This window comes from Neophocaena asiaeorientalis, unplaced genomic scaffold (genome assembly GCF_003031525.2).
Source record: "Neophocaena asiaeorientalis asiaeorientalis breed wild unplaced genomic scaffold, Neophocaena_asiaeorientalis_V1.1 scaffold204, whole genome shotgun sequence".
Classification (NCBI taxonomy): Eukaryota; Metazoa; Chordata; class Mammalia; order Artiodactyla; family Phocoenidae; genus Neophocaena; species Neophocaena asiaeorientalis.
In genome coordinates, this window is record NW_020173922.1 from 315,049 (window position 1) to 331,035 (window position 15,987).

The 15,987-nt window shown below is 34.6% G+C and overlaps 1 protein-coding gene across 2 annotated transcripts in view; it reads left to right on the plus strand.

Moving 5' to 3' along the window:
- The window catches only part of SEC24A (SEC24 homolog A, COPII component), a 60,796-nt gene that overhangs the window by 23,825 nt on the left and 20,984 nt on the right, over window positions 1–15,987 (plus strand). The window contains exons 8-15 of one of the 2 annotated variants that reach the window (XM_024752290.1): window positions 143–269; window positions 1,937–2,046; window positions 4,220–4,332; window positions 5,697–5,815; window positions 10,599–10,654; window positions 11,749–11,955; window positions 12,810–12,930; window positions 13,250–13,408. In XM_024752290.1, coding sequence (XP_024608058.1) covers window positions 143–269; window positions 1,937–2,046; window positions 4,220–4,332; window positions 5,697–5,815; window positions 10,599–10,654; window positions 11,749–11,955; window positions 12,810–12,930; window positions 13,250–13,408 — 1,012 coding nt within the window. Of the gene's footprint in view, window positions 1–142; window positions 270–1,936; window positions 2,047–4,219; window positions 4,333–5,696; window positions 5,816–10,598; window positions 10,655–11,026; window positions 11,722–11,748; window positions 11,956–12,809; window positions 12,931–13,249; window positions 13,409–15,987 lie in introns of those variants that run through there. The other variant, XM_024752291.1, reaches the window with a different exon arrangement.

Here is a 15,987-nt window from a genome sequence, read left to right on the forward strand (position 1 = left end):
TGGCAGCTTGGACACATTTTTTTACCCTAGTTTTTTCTCTAAAATTATAATATCCCAACAATTATTTGGAAGGTATGGATTAATTGCTTGACCTTTAGACATGATCATCATTGTCTTTAATAATTTAGTCCCTTTTTTTCAGCAATTGCCTGTGGTTACCTCTAGTACAATTGTGAGATGCCGTTCATGCAGGACATACATCAACCCTTTTGTCAGCTTTCTTGATCAAAGGAGATGGAAATGTAACTTATGTTACCGAGTCAATGATGGTATGTTTTTTTTTTAAAACATTTAAACATTTCTACATGCATTGTAGGGAAATCAGATAACACAAATGTGAAGTTAAAAAACAAAACAAAACCCGGTCTTATTTACCCGTAATCCTTTCACTCAGATATAACTTCTTTTAACTATTTTCTAGGCATTTATACTTATATATAAATAATTATATACTACCTAAGCAAAAAATGTGATAATACTAGTTTGATACCACTTTTTTACATTTATTCTATTGGGTATATAATAAATGGCATATTTCATGGTATTATTTAAGCCTGTAATTTAAGAAATATTTTTATTTAGAAATTGTCCCATGCCTTTTCTCTAGGGTGAAAGAAAATAAGCCCACAGAGTAGCTGCCATTAGCTTCATTCACTGCTGTATGAAGGGAGGTGGGCAGTGCTAGAAGGTTAGTTGAATGTAGTTTTTTTAGTAGCTGATGAGGAGGGGATCTTCTTCAGTAACTGTTTCACAATTTATATTTGAGGAATACCATCTAACCAACAACATTCTATTAGGATTAGAGAAGAAAAAAAGGGCATGCCGTTACCCACATTGAAAATTTGGTCTCTGTTTAGAAGGAAATTTCATTAAGCATTGGGAAATAGAGGAACTTGAGAGATTTTTTTTTTTTTTTTTTTTTTTTTTATGGGATCTTCCCAGACCAGGGCACGAACCCATATCCCCTGCATCGGCAGGCGGACACTTGAGAGATTTTTTATAACCATTTTTATTGTTTGTGTTTTTAGAGTAGAAGAAGTGAGGGTAGAAAAAGAGCATTCTTTTTACTCTGTAATAATGTAGAAAATGTATGTCTTTATAGTGTTTAGTACACTTTTAAAATCTTATGTATATATGCTTCAATATATGAAATCAAATTATGATAAGGGTTGAAGTCACTTTTGTGTGCAGCCCAGACCATTTCATGAACTATGGCTTACCCTTTAGCATATATAGGAATTTGAATTTTTACACAGTTCCTGGGAAGATAGATGAAATGATAATTAACACATTATTGAGGGGGGGATTTTTTCAGAAACCAACGCCTGCGGCTGTAATATGTCTCTGGTCAAAAATGTGTTAATTTAGAAAATACTCTTTGAGCACTAGTGTTTTATAGGCAGTAGGCAACTGATATTCCATAGAGGTCTTATAACTATTGAAACTCACCGTACCCTTAGGCTTTAACCTTTGAAGTATTTTACCATAGCTTTCTAGGGGCAACCAGAGTCTGTACATTTCATACGTCAAATGTTATCATCCATGTACCACTGTGAAATTTAAGACAAAGTTTAGTCTTGCATTTAAGAAAATAATTGGCATTTAATGAATTTTTGTCATCCTTTCAAACTACTTTAGGAAAGCAGCTTTCCAAGAATTAAGAGAAAAAAGGATATTAGAAAAAAAAAAAAAAAGGATATTAGAAGATAGGGAAAGAAAAATCATAGTGCTTGTGGTTGTAAAAGCAAAACATACTTAGTGCCATTCAGTGTGGAGGGGAATTGAATGGGACTCAAAAACAAAGTATATTTAACCCTTAATATTTAGTCTATATTGAATTATTTATAAATTCCTAAATTAAAAAAAACAGCCAAATGCAAGCTATATTAAACTTAATCCTTTCAGTTTTAACATTATATATTGTTAACTCACATAGTTCCTGAAGAATTCATGTACAACCCTTTGACCAGAGTCTATGGAGAACCTCATAGAAGACCTGAAGTTCAAAATGCTACTATTGAGTTTATGGCTCCTTCAGAATACATGGTAAACTTTCATTTTTTATATAGCACAAATATTTCATTATACCTGGTTTTAAATAAAATATAAAATCCTTTAACCAAAATTTTATATTTTTAATTTATAAAAGTCATCCTTGTTCATTATAAAAGTAGTTAATTTGTATATAAGGGTAAGTTTGAAAAGTAAAAGTGTAAAGTTCCACTTATGTTTCTTGGGCATCCATCCAGAAATTTGCAATATATTATTGGGATCATACTTACTTTTAGGTCACTTCCAGTTTTTTCTGTTACAAATAATTATGTGATGCACATCATCTTTGCAACTACTTTTATACACTCGTGTGAATATCTCAGGTCTTGCATTTGAAAAGATAATAATTATGCCTAATGTTTAGCACTATGCATTTTATAAAGCACTTATATATTTTTGATTATCACAAATAACTCTTAAGCTGTTAATCCTGTTTTATGGATGTGAAACAAATTTAGTTAGGTGACTTTCCAGTTCTTTAGCAGGTGCTAGAGGTCTCATAAAAATTTAGGATTTTTGATTTGATTTCCCTTTCCGCATGCAATAATTGCCTCTCAGGAAAGGGAATATGAAGGTAAGTTTTAATACCAACTTTTAATATTTTATTTTAGTATATTTTTGTGGGATAGTCTCTATCTGGTCAGTTGGGGCCATTTTAGTATAGATATTTTGAAGATTCAGTCTCTTTTCATCACATAGAAATTTCAGTGTAGAAAACATTTTTGTGACACTTAAATGGCTGGTGATCGCTTTCTGTAGTGTAGCTGTCCCTCTGTTGAATTAAAACCAAAAAATCAGAAGCATTTGTTCTTTTGAATTGGCCTTCCTGGGTTTCTTTAACTTCCAGGTTTTGTAAAAATGGCTTCCTTTAAATTTGGAAATTTGCCTATAGCAAGAGGTTTTCTTCCTTCCTGACTTACCTCTTGGGCAACAGATTCTATGGATTTTGCAAGTGATACGTGCAAAATAATATAAAAGTTAGTATACTACACGTGGAGTTCTGATTGTGGTTATTTGGTGCTTTTTATTTTATTTTATTATTATTTTTATTGAAAAAATACTTTTTATTTTGAGACAATTTTAAACTTATATAAGGATGGTAAAAATAGCACAAAGAGTCCACCCAGCTACCCCTAATGTAAACATTTTATGTAGCTCTAGGACAGTCATCAAGCTTAAATTAACACTAGCACAACATTATGAATGAAACTACGGACTTTACTTGGATTTCACTAGTTTTTCCACTTAACATCCTTTCTCTGTCCCAGGATTCAGTCCACATTGCATTTAGTTTCTGTTCCTTTAGTCTGCTCCCATCTGTGGCAGTTCCTTAGCTTTTTCTTGTCTTTCATGAACGAGCCTTTTTTTTTTTAATTAATTTTTATTGGAATATAGTTGCTTTACAATGTTGTGTTAGTTTCTGCTGTACAGCAAAGTGAATCAGTTATATGTATACGTATATCCCCTCTTTTTTAGATTTCCTTCCCATTTAGGTCACCACAGATCACTGCGTAGGGTTCCCTGTGCTAAACAGTAGGTGCTCATTAGTTATCTATTTTATGCACAGTAGTGTATATCAGTCAATCCCAATCTCCCATTTTGTACCTGCCTCCCCACCCCGCCCCAGCTTTTTACTGAATTGAAAACAAATCTTTGAACTTGGAAGTTTAAAATATACTTGTACATTTTTCTGGAACTTGGCTGAAGTGTGTTGATTAAATAACCAGCTCAGGCTAACTTGATTTGTCGTTTTCAGAGCTGTACATTTCCCTAAATTGTGAAATATAATGTACATATGGAAAAGCCTATAAAACATAAATATGTAGGTTACCAAATAATCATAGCACCACTGTTGCACCACACAGGTCAAGAACTTGAACATTACCGATGCTCATAAATACCTTTCTGATCACATTTCTTCCTCTTCCTGTCCTAGAAAAAAATACTCTTCTGACCTATGATAATCATATCCTCATTGTCCTTTTTCTAAGTATGCATCTGAAGAAAACTTCTTTCTATATTATTTTCTTGATGTATTATTATTTATTGTGGTCTCCACTTCTGTAAATAATGCTTATTTTATTCTTTTGCTATATAGACACAACAAATGGTAAGTTTAAATTTAATTCTATTAATTGTATTTAATGAGATCCTTTTTCTCCTTCAGTTACGACCACCTCAACCTCCAGTGTACCTTTTTGTATTTGATGTGTCTCACAATGCAGTTGAAACTGGATACTTGAATTCAGTTTGCCAGAGTTTGTTAGACAATCTGGATTTGTAAGTATCTTAATTCAGGTTAAATTATAAACGGTGTTTGTAAAATGAATAAGTAGTTTCAAACTATATTTTAAAAGTTATGTAATTATGTTCTAAAAGTCCACTTAAATCAGTAGATAACTTTAGGCCTCACTTTCTCTGAGAAACATTAATTTATTTTAACTTTTTATTATGGAAAAATTTCAAATATGTAGTAAATAGAAAGAATGTAATGAAGTTCCAGTTACCCATCCTTCAACTTCAATATTTTTAGCATTCAGCTGTTTTTGCCTCATCTAACCCTGCCCTTCCCCCTTTTTTCCCTAGAGTGTTTTAATACAAATCTCAGTCAGTATATCATTTACCTAGAAATACTTGGAATTATTTTTAACCCTAACTAAAATATGAGAATCACATCAAACAAAATTAGCAATAATTCCATAGTGTGATATAATACCCAGTTCAATTTTTGTTCCTGGTTGTCTCCAGAATGTCTTTTTACTGTGGGTTTGTTGAAATAAGAATCTAAACAGTAGCTACACATTGCATTTTCTGGTTATATCTCTTAAGCCTCTTAAAATAACTGTACTTTAAGTGGTTCTTAGATACTTAGTGTAACACGTAAAAGCTAATGTGACCTTTCAGTGTAATGAAATACTATTGTGCTCTTGTGTGTAAGGAAGAGTGTGTAGGACCAAATCTCATCAGAAGTGGACTAACTCCCTCACCTTGGCGAAGGGCATTCTTGTTCTTATCAGCATTTGTATTTTTAATGTTGTAGGTTATGTATGGGGATTGTCTGTTGATGAGAGAGTTCACTGACTCACCCAAGCATGAACAACAAAAATGAAAACTAGTTTGTCTTTCCCCTTATGAAACTATGGTCTACGTATTTAAGTTCTTCAAAAACAGATCTTTCTGTTGATCATCTTAAATGAATGCATTAAACAATATAAAAAGAGGTTTGGGCAATGTTTTTTTAAAGATCTGCAGTTCATAAATTTATATTACATTTTAGAGTTGGTGTTTGGTAATTTTTTTGAAGTATTTTTTATAAATTAAAATCATCTACAAACTTCTGTATATACTTTCCAGTATTTTTTATATCTCATTTCCTAAGTGATTGATATAACTTTATATAGTATAATGAATTTTGGATTGCTGTATTATTGCTGGGTTTTGTTGATTGTTTGACTTATATATAGTGTTTTCTTTTGAGTAGTGTATGTTTTCATGGTGATTAAACATTGCACGGGTTAAAAACATTTATGTTGGGGCAGTTTTCATAACACAGAAGTAGATATTTGTATTTAACTCTTTGCAGATATTTTAGGTATATATGTATATGGGAAAACTACAAAATACTCTTCTGAATTTGTTTTTAGGCTTCCTGGCAACACTAGGACAAAAATTGGCTTCATAACATTTGATAGTACAATCCACTTCTACAGCCTTCAAGAAGGTCTATCTCAACCTCAGATGCTAATAGTTTCAGATATTGAAGGTATATATTATATACTTAAAATTATTGAACTGCCTGAGGAGCTTTTAGTTTTAGAAATATTTCATGACTGTTCAACAAACTAGCAGCATATGGTATGATTCTACTATACTGAGGAAAACCTTGAGTATAAAATCATAAGATTTTTGGAATTATAAGAATCCCTCAGGGCTTCCCTGGTGTCGTAGTGGTTGAGAGTCCGCCTGCCGATACAGGGGACACGGGTTCGTGCCCCGGTCTGGGAAGATCCCACATGCCGCGGAGCGGCTGGGCCCATGAGCCATGGCCGCTGAGCCTGCGCGTCTGGAGCCTGTGCTCCGCAACAGGAGAGGCCACAACAGTGAGAGGCCCGCATATCGCAAAAAAAAAAAAAAAAAAAAAAAAAAAAAGAGTCCCTCAGTCAAATCTCTCATTTTATAGAAGAGGAAACAGAATTATGGAGGTAAAGTGAGTTCTGAACAAGTCAACAAAAGACAAGTTAATGTTAAAGGTCATTCAAGAAGTATTTGAGGATAGACCTAGATTAATTGAACAGAATAGAGAGCCCAGAAATAAGCCCTCACAAATATGTTCAGTTGATTTTTGATAAGGACACCAAGACCATTCAATGGGGAAAAGACAGTCTTTTCAACAAATGGTTCTGGGAAAACCAAACATGCAAAAGAATGAAGTTAGACCCTTACCATAAACCATATAAAAAAAAATTAACTCAGTGGATCAAAGACCTAAACTTAAGAACTAAAACTCTGTAAAACTCTTAGAAGGAAACATAGGGGAAAATCTTAATGACATTGGGTTCGGCAGTGATTTCTTGATATGACACTAAAAGCAGAAGCAACAAAAGAAAAAATAAATAAGTTGGATGTTATCACTGTTAAAATACTTTTGTATATGAAAGAAAACTGTCAAGAGAGTAAAAAGTCACAAAATGGGAGAAAATATATGCATATGCAAATCACACATATGATGAAGGATTAATATAAAGAGCTTCTCAACTCAGCAACAACAACAAGAAAACACAATTCAAAAATGGATGAAGGGGGCTTCCCTGGTGGCGCTGTGGTTGAGAGTCCCCCTGCCAATGCGGGGGACGCGGGTTCGTGCCCCGGTCCGGGAAGATCCCACATGCCGCGGAGCGGCTGGGCCCGTGAGCCATGGCCGCTGAGCCTGCGCGTCCGGAGCCTGTGCTCCGCGGCGGGGGGGGGCACAACAGGGAGAGGGCGGGGGACCGCAAAAAAAAAAAAAAAAAAAAAAAAAAAAGGATGAAGGACTCAAATAGACAATTCTCCAAAGATGTACAAATGACCAATAAACACATGAAAAAATGCTCAACATTATTAATCACTAAAGAAATGCAAATCAAAATCACAATGAGATACCACTTCACATCCATTAGAATGGTTATTATTTTTTAAAAAATGGAAAATAAATGGCTGGCAAGGATGTGGAAACATTGGGACTGTTGTATATTGCTGGTGGGAATGTAACATGGTGCAGTATTATGGAAAACAATTTGGCAGTTCCTCAAAAAGTTAGACATAGAATTACCATTATGATCTACCAATTCTGCTTCCCAGTATATACCTAAAAGAATTGAAAGCAGAAACTCAAACAAATACTCATACACCAATGTTCATAGCAACATTATTCACAGTAGCCAAAAGTTGGAAACAACCTAAGTATCCATCAAGAGATGATTTGTTAAATAATGTGGTATATACATATAATGGAATATTTTTCATCCCTAAGAATGAAATTCTGATGCATGCTACAACATGAATCAACCTTGAAAACATTATATCAATACTAAGTTAAATAAACCGGTTGCAAAAGGACAAAGATTATATGATTCCGTTTATATGAGGTACCGGGAATGGGTGAATTCATAGAGATATAGGTTAGAAAGTAGATTATAGATTACCAGGAGCTTGTGGGAAGGGAGAAATTATTTAATGGGTACTGTTTAGGATGATGAAAATGTTCTGAAAATACATAATGATGATGGTTACACAACACTGTGAATGTACTTAATACTACTGAATTGTACACTGAAAAATGATTAAGGTGATACATTTTGTATATTATGTATATTTTACCACAGTTTAAAAAATTAACTCCAAATGGATCATAAATCTGAGTATGAGACTAAAACTATAAAATTGTTAAAAGAAAACATAGAAGTAAGTCTTTGTGACCTTGAATTAGGCAGTGATTTCTTAGATATAACACCAAAAGCACAAATACCAAAAGAAAAAGCAGATAAGTTGGGCTTCCTAACAATTAAAAACTTTTGGATAAACAGCATGGTCCTACAGTAGAGCACAGGGAACTATATTCAATATCCTGTGATAAACCATAATGGAAAAGAAAATGTATATGTATAACTGAATCACTTTGCTGTACAGCAGAAATTAGCACAACATTGTAAATCAACTATACTTCAATAAACTAAAAAAAAATAAAAATTTTTAAAAGTTAAAAAAGATTAAAACCTTTTGTGTTTCAAAGGATGCCATCATGAAAGTGAAGAATGAGAGAAAATATTTGCAAGTTATGTATCTGATCAAAATATATATCTAGATTATGTAAAAAACTTCTACAACTTATTAAAAAGACAACCTAATTAAAAAGTGGGCAAAGGATTTGAATAGACATGTTTCTATTCAATACACCATATTCAATATTCTGTATATGCAATTGGCTCATAATCCCTTGAAAAGATGCTCCACATCATGAGTTATCAGGGAAATGCAAATGAAAACCACAGTGAAATGCCACATCACACCAGTTAAAAAAAATTCTCAAAAAAAAAAAATTCTCAAAACCAAAATTTTTTTGTTGCTCTGAGCATATCTGAATAGCTGGGAAGGTTCCATGAGTATTGGTTTTGGGGTTACAAATAAATTTTAATAAGTAGGCAAGTTTGCAACTATAAAATCTATGAATTAGGAGAATTGACTGTACAACTTTAAAATTAAATAGTTGAATAGAGCCCCCTTCTGTCTTGGTTGTTCCAGGTCTCACAACAGAGCAGCCATGTCAGTCATTCATTTCCCTTATCTATTTACCCAGCTACTTATTTGGCATAAAATAAAATCACTGAACAGGTGATTCTGATGATGGGCCAAGTTGTGAATTTACTGATATGGTCCAGCTTCTCAATTTTATACATGAGCTGATAAATGGAATATCCCTTGCTGGATGTCACATAGCAAAAATTTTTTTAAAGGACAGTAACAAGTATTTGCAAGGATGTGGAGAAATTGGAACCCTCATTCACTAGTAGTAGGAATGGAAAATGGTGCTGCCATTAGGGAAATCATTTTGTCAGTTCCTCTGGAAGTTAAACATAGAGTTACCATATAACCAGCAATTTTACTTAATAGGTATATGCTCAAGAAAATTAAAAACATGTCTATACTATAAAGCAACTACACTTCAATTTTTTTAAATTGCTAAATATGAATTATTAAAAATAAAACAATACAGAACATGTCCACACAAAAATGTGTACGTGAATGTTGGTAGCAACTCAGCCAAGAAGTGGAAACAACCCAACATAAACAAAACGTAGAATATCCATACAATGAAATGTTTTGTTACTCAGCAATAAAAAAGAATAAAGTACTGATAAATGCTACAACATGGATGAACCTTGAACACATGAAGCTAAGTGTAAGAAGCCAGTCACAAAGGACCTCATCGTGTGACTCCATTAATATGAAATGTTGAGAATAGGCCAATCCAGAGACAGAAAGTGGCTCCCTAGAGCTGTGGGAGTTGATGGGGAATTGAGGAATGACTGGTAATTGGTGTGGGGTTCCCTTTTGGGATGATGAAAAGGATCTGGAATTAGTGGTGTTAGTGGTACAACTATGCATATATTAAAAAATCACTGAATTGTATCTTCTGCAAGGGTAAATTTTATGGTATGTGAATTATATCTTAAAAGTTTAATTAAAATCTGTTTAATTTTAAAGAAAAAGGAAGAAATCTAAACAATAGTACATTTTTAATATGATAAAGTAAATATTTAATGTTTCAAATTATTCGTTGGTGTTATTTTTCATGAACATCATCATGAGCCTTATTTTTGTAATTTTTTAATAAAAAATAGTACAAAAATGTAGAAAGTGAGACCCCTCATAATCCTGCATCACCACCCACATTTCCTTCCCAGTTGCTTCCTTCTAAGAAAGGATATTTACTTCCTAAGAAAGAATAAATTTGAATCCTGAGAAGCTCTTCTGATGTGGCCATTTAGCATACTTCCTGATTCACTTGGCCTCGTGGTCCCATAAGTATAATGGGGGCCTTCTTTATGAGAAAATATGTGCCTTATGAATGACAGAGCTGTTGGTGGGCTGTATTACTTCCATGTCAAGACACAGAATTCTTGTGTGTCATCTTAGTCAACTTTTTTTTTTTAATGCCAAGAGTGTTTCTTTGGCTGGCTTCTGGGGCTAAGCAAGAATTCTAAAGCAGGATTCTAAACTGTCTTTAACCTAAGAAGCAGAGTACTTGTACAAACCTTTACTGAGTGCTTGTGGGTCAGTATTTTCTATTTGGGAGGCTATTTACCTTTTACATGGTAATAGATAAGCTGCAGTAAAAGCCTAAATCAGTGCTCTTTTGGTGACTCTGAACATACGTAGACATTGCTGTACAAATGGAGAAGGTGGCTCTTCTCTAAGTATGGGGGTGGTTAATTATATCACTGTTATGTATTTGGAACATCTTTAACAATTAAGTTTTGTTTAAGAGAAATATTTATTTGTTCTTTCAGATGTTTTTATACCTATGCCAGAGAACTTATTAGTAAATTTAAATGAAAGTAAAGAGGTAAGGGACACTTTCCTATCTGACATGTTTAATTGAAATGTTGAAGGAATATATTTTTAAAACGAACTTTAAGTAGAATTTTGCTTCTCTCTGTGACATTTCTAAGATGTATAGCATTTTATATTTGCAGTTAGTTAAAATTCATCAGATGAACAGCTTTTGATTTTGCCCTTGAACTGATTGCTTTTAAGTTTAATGTATCCATTTGTAGTAGGGTAGAAGATAAGCCTATTCCATAAATGAGAGAAACCTGAAGGAAACCTGCCTTGCCAGCCATTTGGGAAATTGGGAGGGTTGCTGAGATAAGCTTCTGGTCACTACATAGAAGCACTTTAGGCTGCTTTCAGTGCCCTTTGCTTTTCTGATTCACAGAGTGTCATTGGGGTCAGTTCAGAAGAAACTCTTATTACCTGCCTGGAAATTGCCATGACATAATACAGTGAGAGGTGAACAGAATGTGTCTGAAGGGGGGATGTTGTCTACCCTGTACATGCATATATGCCGTAGGGGTAACATTTTAACTAGCAAGTCTATGGTCTCAGCTGTTGGCAATGGTGACTTCGCCATAGTGTGAAGTATTTTTTTCCCATTAACTCTCTTTATTTGTACAACCTAACCTGAATAGGTAGTTGTTATTTGTTTTGTTTTTCTTTTGTAGTAATATTACTAGTTGGCAAATTTACTGGCTATCTTAGATTTTGCAGTAGGGAAGAGTTAAACGCACTTTGGAACTGAAAAGAATAAAGTGTATAGAGGTGATTGAGAAGGCCATATTTCATGGCATTTAAATATGTAAAATCTCTAAACTGTGATGGTTCTTTTGGATACATTTGGACTTATAGTCTTGCTGGACTACTGCATGTGCAAGAACTGTAAGGCCCCAATTTTGATTTGTCTTGCTTGCCAATTTATAATGTTGACTTAAAATGGCTTTCTTGTCATTTGACCAACTTCATTGTTTACTGTACTGTCTGTAGATTCTCTGACCATCATCATGACTCAATGTCTTGTCTATTGTATGAGTCAGTGACTTAATGTGAAAAAAATTTTTTTTTATTGTAACACTCTTGAGTTTTCTTGCTTTATTTCACAAGCTCGTCCAAGATTTACTGAAAACTTTGCCGCAAATGTTCACCAAGACCCTGGAGACCCAGAGTGCCTTGGGTCCAGCCCTTCAGGCTGCCTTTAAGCTGATGTCCCCAACTGGTGGTCGAATGTCTGTTTTTCAAACACAACTCCCAACTCTTGGAGTGGGAGCCCTGAAACCACGAGAGGAACCCAACCAGAGGTCATCTGCTAAGGTTAGAAAGTCATTAAGTGCATGATAAGATTTATGCTGGTGCTTTGTCCCTTTGAGTACAGAGCTTATTTCAAATTTATTTTTCAGTTGTGAAAAGGAGGGAATATAAGGAAATGGATAAAGCGTTTCTCCTCTTTTATGTAGACATTTCTATTTTATTACATTATTTTCTATCTGATTCACCCTTACCTTATGTATAGATCTTTAGCAGGCCATAGCAATGCCACCTGCCTTTGATGAGAAAGTCAGGCAAACTAAGAGAATATGCTTGCCAGGGACAAAGTAGAACCTGGATGATGAATAAAAAGTAGTCATGGTTTGGTATATTGACTGCCATGGATTGCTTTTGAGCACCTTGTGTGTGTAAACTTAGTTTGAGATGTGTATCTCTCAAAAGATTATGATAGTGTGGCCATATACTGTAATGATTAAGGTGTCAGTCTTGGAATAAGTCTGCCTAAGTCTCACTGCTTTTTAGATGTGTGAGCTTGAATAGTTACATAATATCTTTGCCTCTCTTTTTCCTTATATTTATAAAATGAACATATCGATAGTACCCATCTCTTATGATAGATGAAAAGTATTACATATGAATTTAGAAGCTTCCAGCATAATAAGCATTTAATAGATTATCAAAATTAGTATAATAGGTGTATTTCTTTTTAAAAGTAAAACAAAATAGTAAATCCTTAAGCAGGACATGTTTCATACTGAAAAAAGAGGAAATATCACAGAACAAAAGGATTTTGTAGAATGCCCAAGGATAATTGTTAACCCTTGGTATATGTGGATAGGTGTATAAATTTTATGACAATTTAATGATTTAAATTTTTTTCTCTTTGTAATTATGAATAGGAAATTCACTTGACACCATCAACTGACTTCTATAAGAAATTAGCCTTGGACTGTTCTGGTCAGCAGGTAGCTGTTGACTTATTCCTTCTCAGTGGACAGTATTCTGATTTGGCTTCTCTGGGTAAGTTCTTCCTAGTGATTATTTTTCTCATGTGAATGTCAAAATGATATTTTTATGATGATATGTTAAAGAGACGACAAAGTGAAAGAATTCTTATTCCCTTGGGAAGTTAGTTTAGTTTATAATAAACCTTATAGTCTTATACTCTGAATATTTATAATAGAGAAATTTCTATATTACTATTTAAAGGGATGAAATAATTCTTTTTTGCCAATATCTTAGGAGGCTAAGGAAAGATTGATTCAAATGCTTGTAGTTACTCTGGTGTAGTAATAGTAGTTAATGGCAGAATTTAAAAGGAGTATGTGTTCTCTTCCAGGTTGTATTTCTCGGTATTCAGCAGGTAGTGTCTATTATTATCCCTCTTATCACCATCAGCACAACCCAGTGCAAGTGCAGAAATTACAGAAGGAACTACAGAGATACCTCACTCGGAAGATTGGCTTTGAGGCCGTCATGAGGATTCGGTGCACCAAAGGTGGGGGCACTATTTTTTTTTTTACACTTACAAAGGCGTAAATGTTGCTTTTGATATGAATAAATATACACATATTTCACCTGGTCTTTTCTAATAAGATTTGTTCTTCTAAAAAAAAAAAGATTTGTTCTTCTAAGGTATTGTACTTACTTTGATGGACTATGCAATTAAGAATAGAGAAGACACATATTGAAAAACTAAGGACTATTTTTTTTATAGGAATTGCTATTTTTTTTAATGTATTATTTTATTTATTTATTAATTTATTTATTTTGGCTGTGTTGGGTCTTCGTTGCTGCAAGCGGGCTTTCTCTAGTTGCAGCGAGTGGGCTTCTCATTGCAGTGGCTTCTCTTGTTGCAGAGTGCGGGCTCTAGGTGCGCTGGCTTCAGTAGTTGTGGCTCACGGGCTCTAGAGCGCAGGCTCAGTAGTTGTGGCACATGGGCTTAGTTGCTCCACGGCATGTGGGATCTTCCCGGACCAGGGCTCGATCCTGCATCCCCTGCGTTGGCTGGCGGATTCTTAACCACTGCGCCACCTGGGAAGCCCTAGGGACTATTTTGAATATACTAAAAACCACTGAATTGTATACTTGAAAAGTGTGGGGTTTTTTGTATGTGAATTGTATCTCAGTGAAAAAATATCTCATCTCCAAAGAAAATAAAACATATTACTGATGGATTTTTATTCCACTTATTGAACAGTAGTAGTGGAAGATCTTTTTTTTTTAACAACTATTTTTTTTTAATTAATTAATTTATTTTTGGTTGTGTTGGGTCTTCGTTTCTGTGCTAGGACTTTCTCTAGTTGCAGCGAGCAGGGACCACTCTTCATCGCGGTGCGTGGACCTCTCACTGTTGCAGCCTCTCTTGTTGCAGAGCACAAGCTCCAGATGCGCAGGCTCAGTAGCTGTGGCTCACGGGCCTAGTTGCTCTGTGGCATGTGGGATCTTCCCAGACCAGGGCTTGGACCCGTGCCCCCTGCATTGGCAGGCAGATTCTCAACCACTGCGCCACCAGGGAAGCCCACAACTATTTTTTAAAATTGTGGTAAAACAGATATAACATAAAATTTACCATTTTACAGGACTCCTCTGGTGGTCCAGTGGTTAAAACTCCATGCTTCCGACGCAGGGGCTCAGGTTCAGTCCCTGGTCAGGAAACTAAGATCCCACATGCTACACAGTGCAGCCAAAAAATTAAAAATTAAAATTTTTTTTTACCATTTTACCATTTTTAAGTATACATTTGAGTGGCATTAAGTACATTCTCATTGTTGTGCAGCCATCACCACCATCCATATTCAGAAGTCGGGTATCTTTTAGTTTGTGTTCTTCTCATTCTGCACCTGCTACTAATACCTTGCCACACTGTTGCTTTGGAAATAGTCTCGCAGTTTCAGAATGCGTATGTTCAATATGTTTTTCAGGATAAATGTTTTGTGGTTGCTAAATGTGACAACTATTTTCATATGAAAGTGGGAAGTTATAATTCTTGATATTTCATTTCTCCACATTATCAACCTGTTTCTACTCTTTTATTCAGATTTTAAAATATTACTGCTCTGTAAAAGGGTATGAAGCAATAATATTTTACAGTGGAAAGATTATGTGAAATATGTAGCAAAAAATACGTATCAAAAGATAAGAATCCACAAACCTGTCCACTAGATAGATGTTAAAATCTGTTGATCAAATGACATGTCAAATGAAGTATCAGATAAGCACTTAAGAGGTTGCCACATCTCCAAACAGCACACAGATATTGGTGTCACCCATAACAGATCAGTTTCCACAACAGCATTCTGTTTCCTTTTTTTTTTAATAGAAGCTTTATTGAGATAAAATTTACATATCTTACAATTTACCCATTTGAAATGTACAATTCAGTGGTTTTAAATATATTCACCATGATATTACCACGATCAATTTTAGAACACTTTCATCATTCCCAAAAGCTACCCTGTACTGATTAGGAGTCACTTTTCATTCCCCCACCTAGTCGACTGCCAGTCTACTTTCTGTCTCTGGACTCACCTGTTCTGGGTATTTCATATTAATGGAGTCATACAATATGAGGTCCTCTGTAACTGGCTTCTTACACTTTAATGTTTTCAAGGTTCATCCATGTTATAGCATATATCAGTATTTCACTACCCCCCCTTAAAAAATATTTCATTTGTTTTTATTTCTCATAGTATTCCATTGTATAGATACCTCATTTTGTTTATCCTTTCATCAGTTGATGAATATTCAGGTTGTTTCCACTTTTTGGGTATTATGAATAGTACTGCTATGAACTTTTTTTTTTTTTTTTAATTTTGACCACGCTGTGTAGCACGTGGGATCTTAGTTCCCCAAGCAGGGGTCGAACCCACGCCCCCTGCGGTAGAAGCGCGGAGCCCTAACCACTGGACCGCCAGGGATGTCCCTTGCTATGAACATTTGTGTAGAGGGTTTTGGACCTGTTTTCATTTCTCTCGGGTCTATACCTAAGGTATATACTTGAGTCATAAGGTAACTATGTTTAGCTTTTTGAGGAACAGCCGGACTATTTTCTAGAAGTTGCACCATTTTACATTC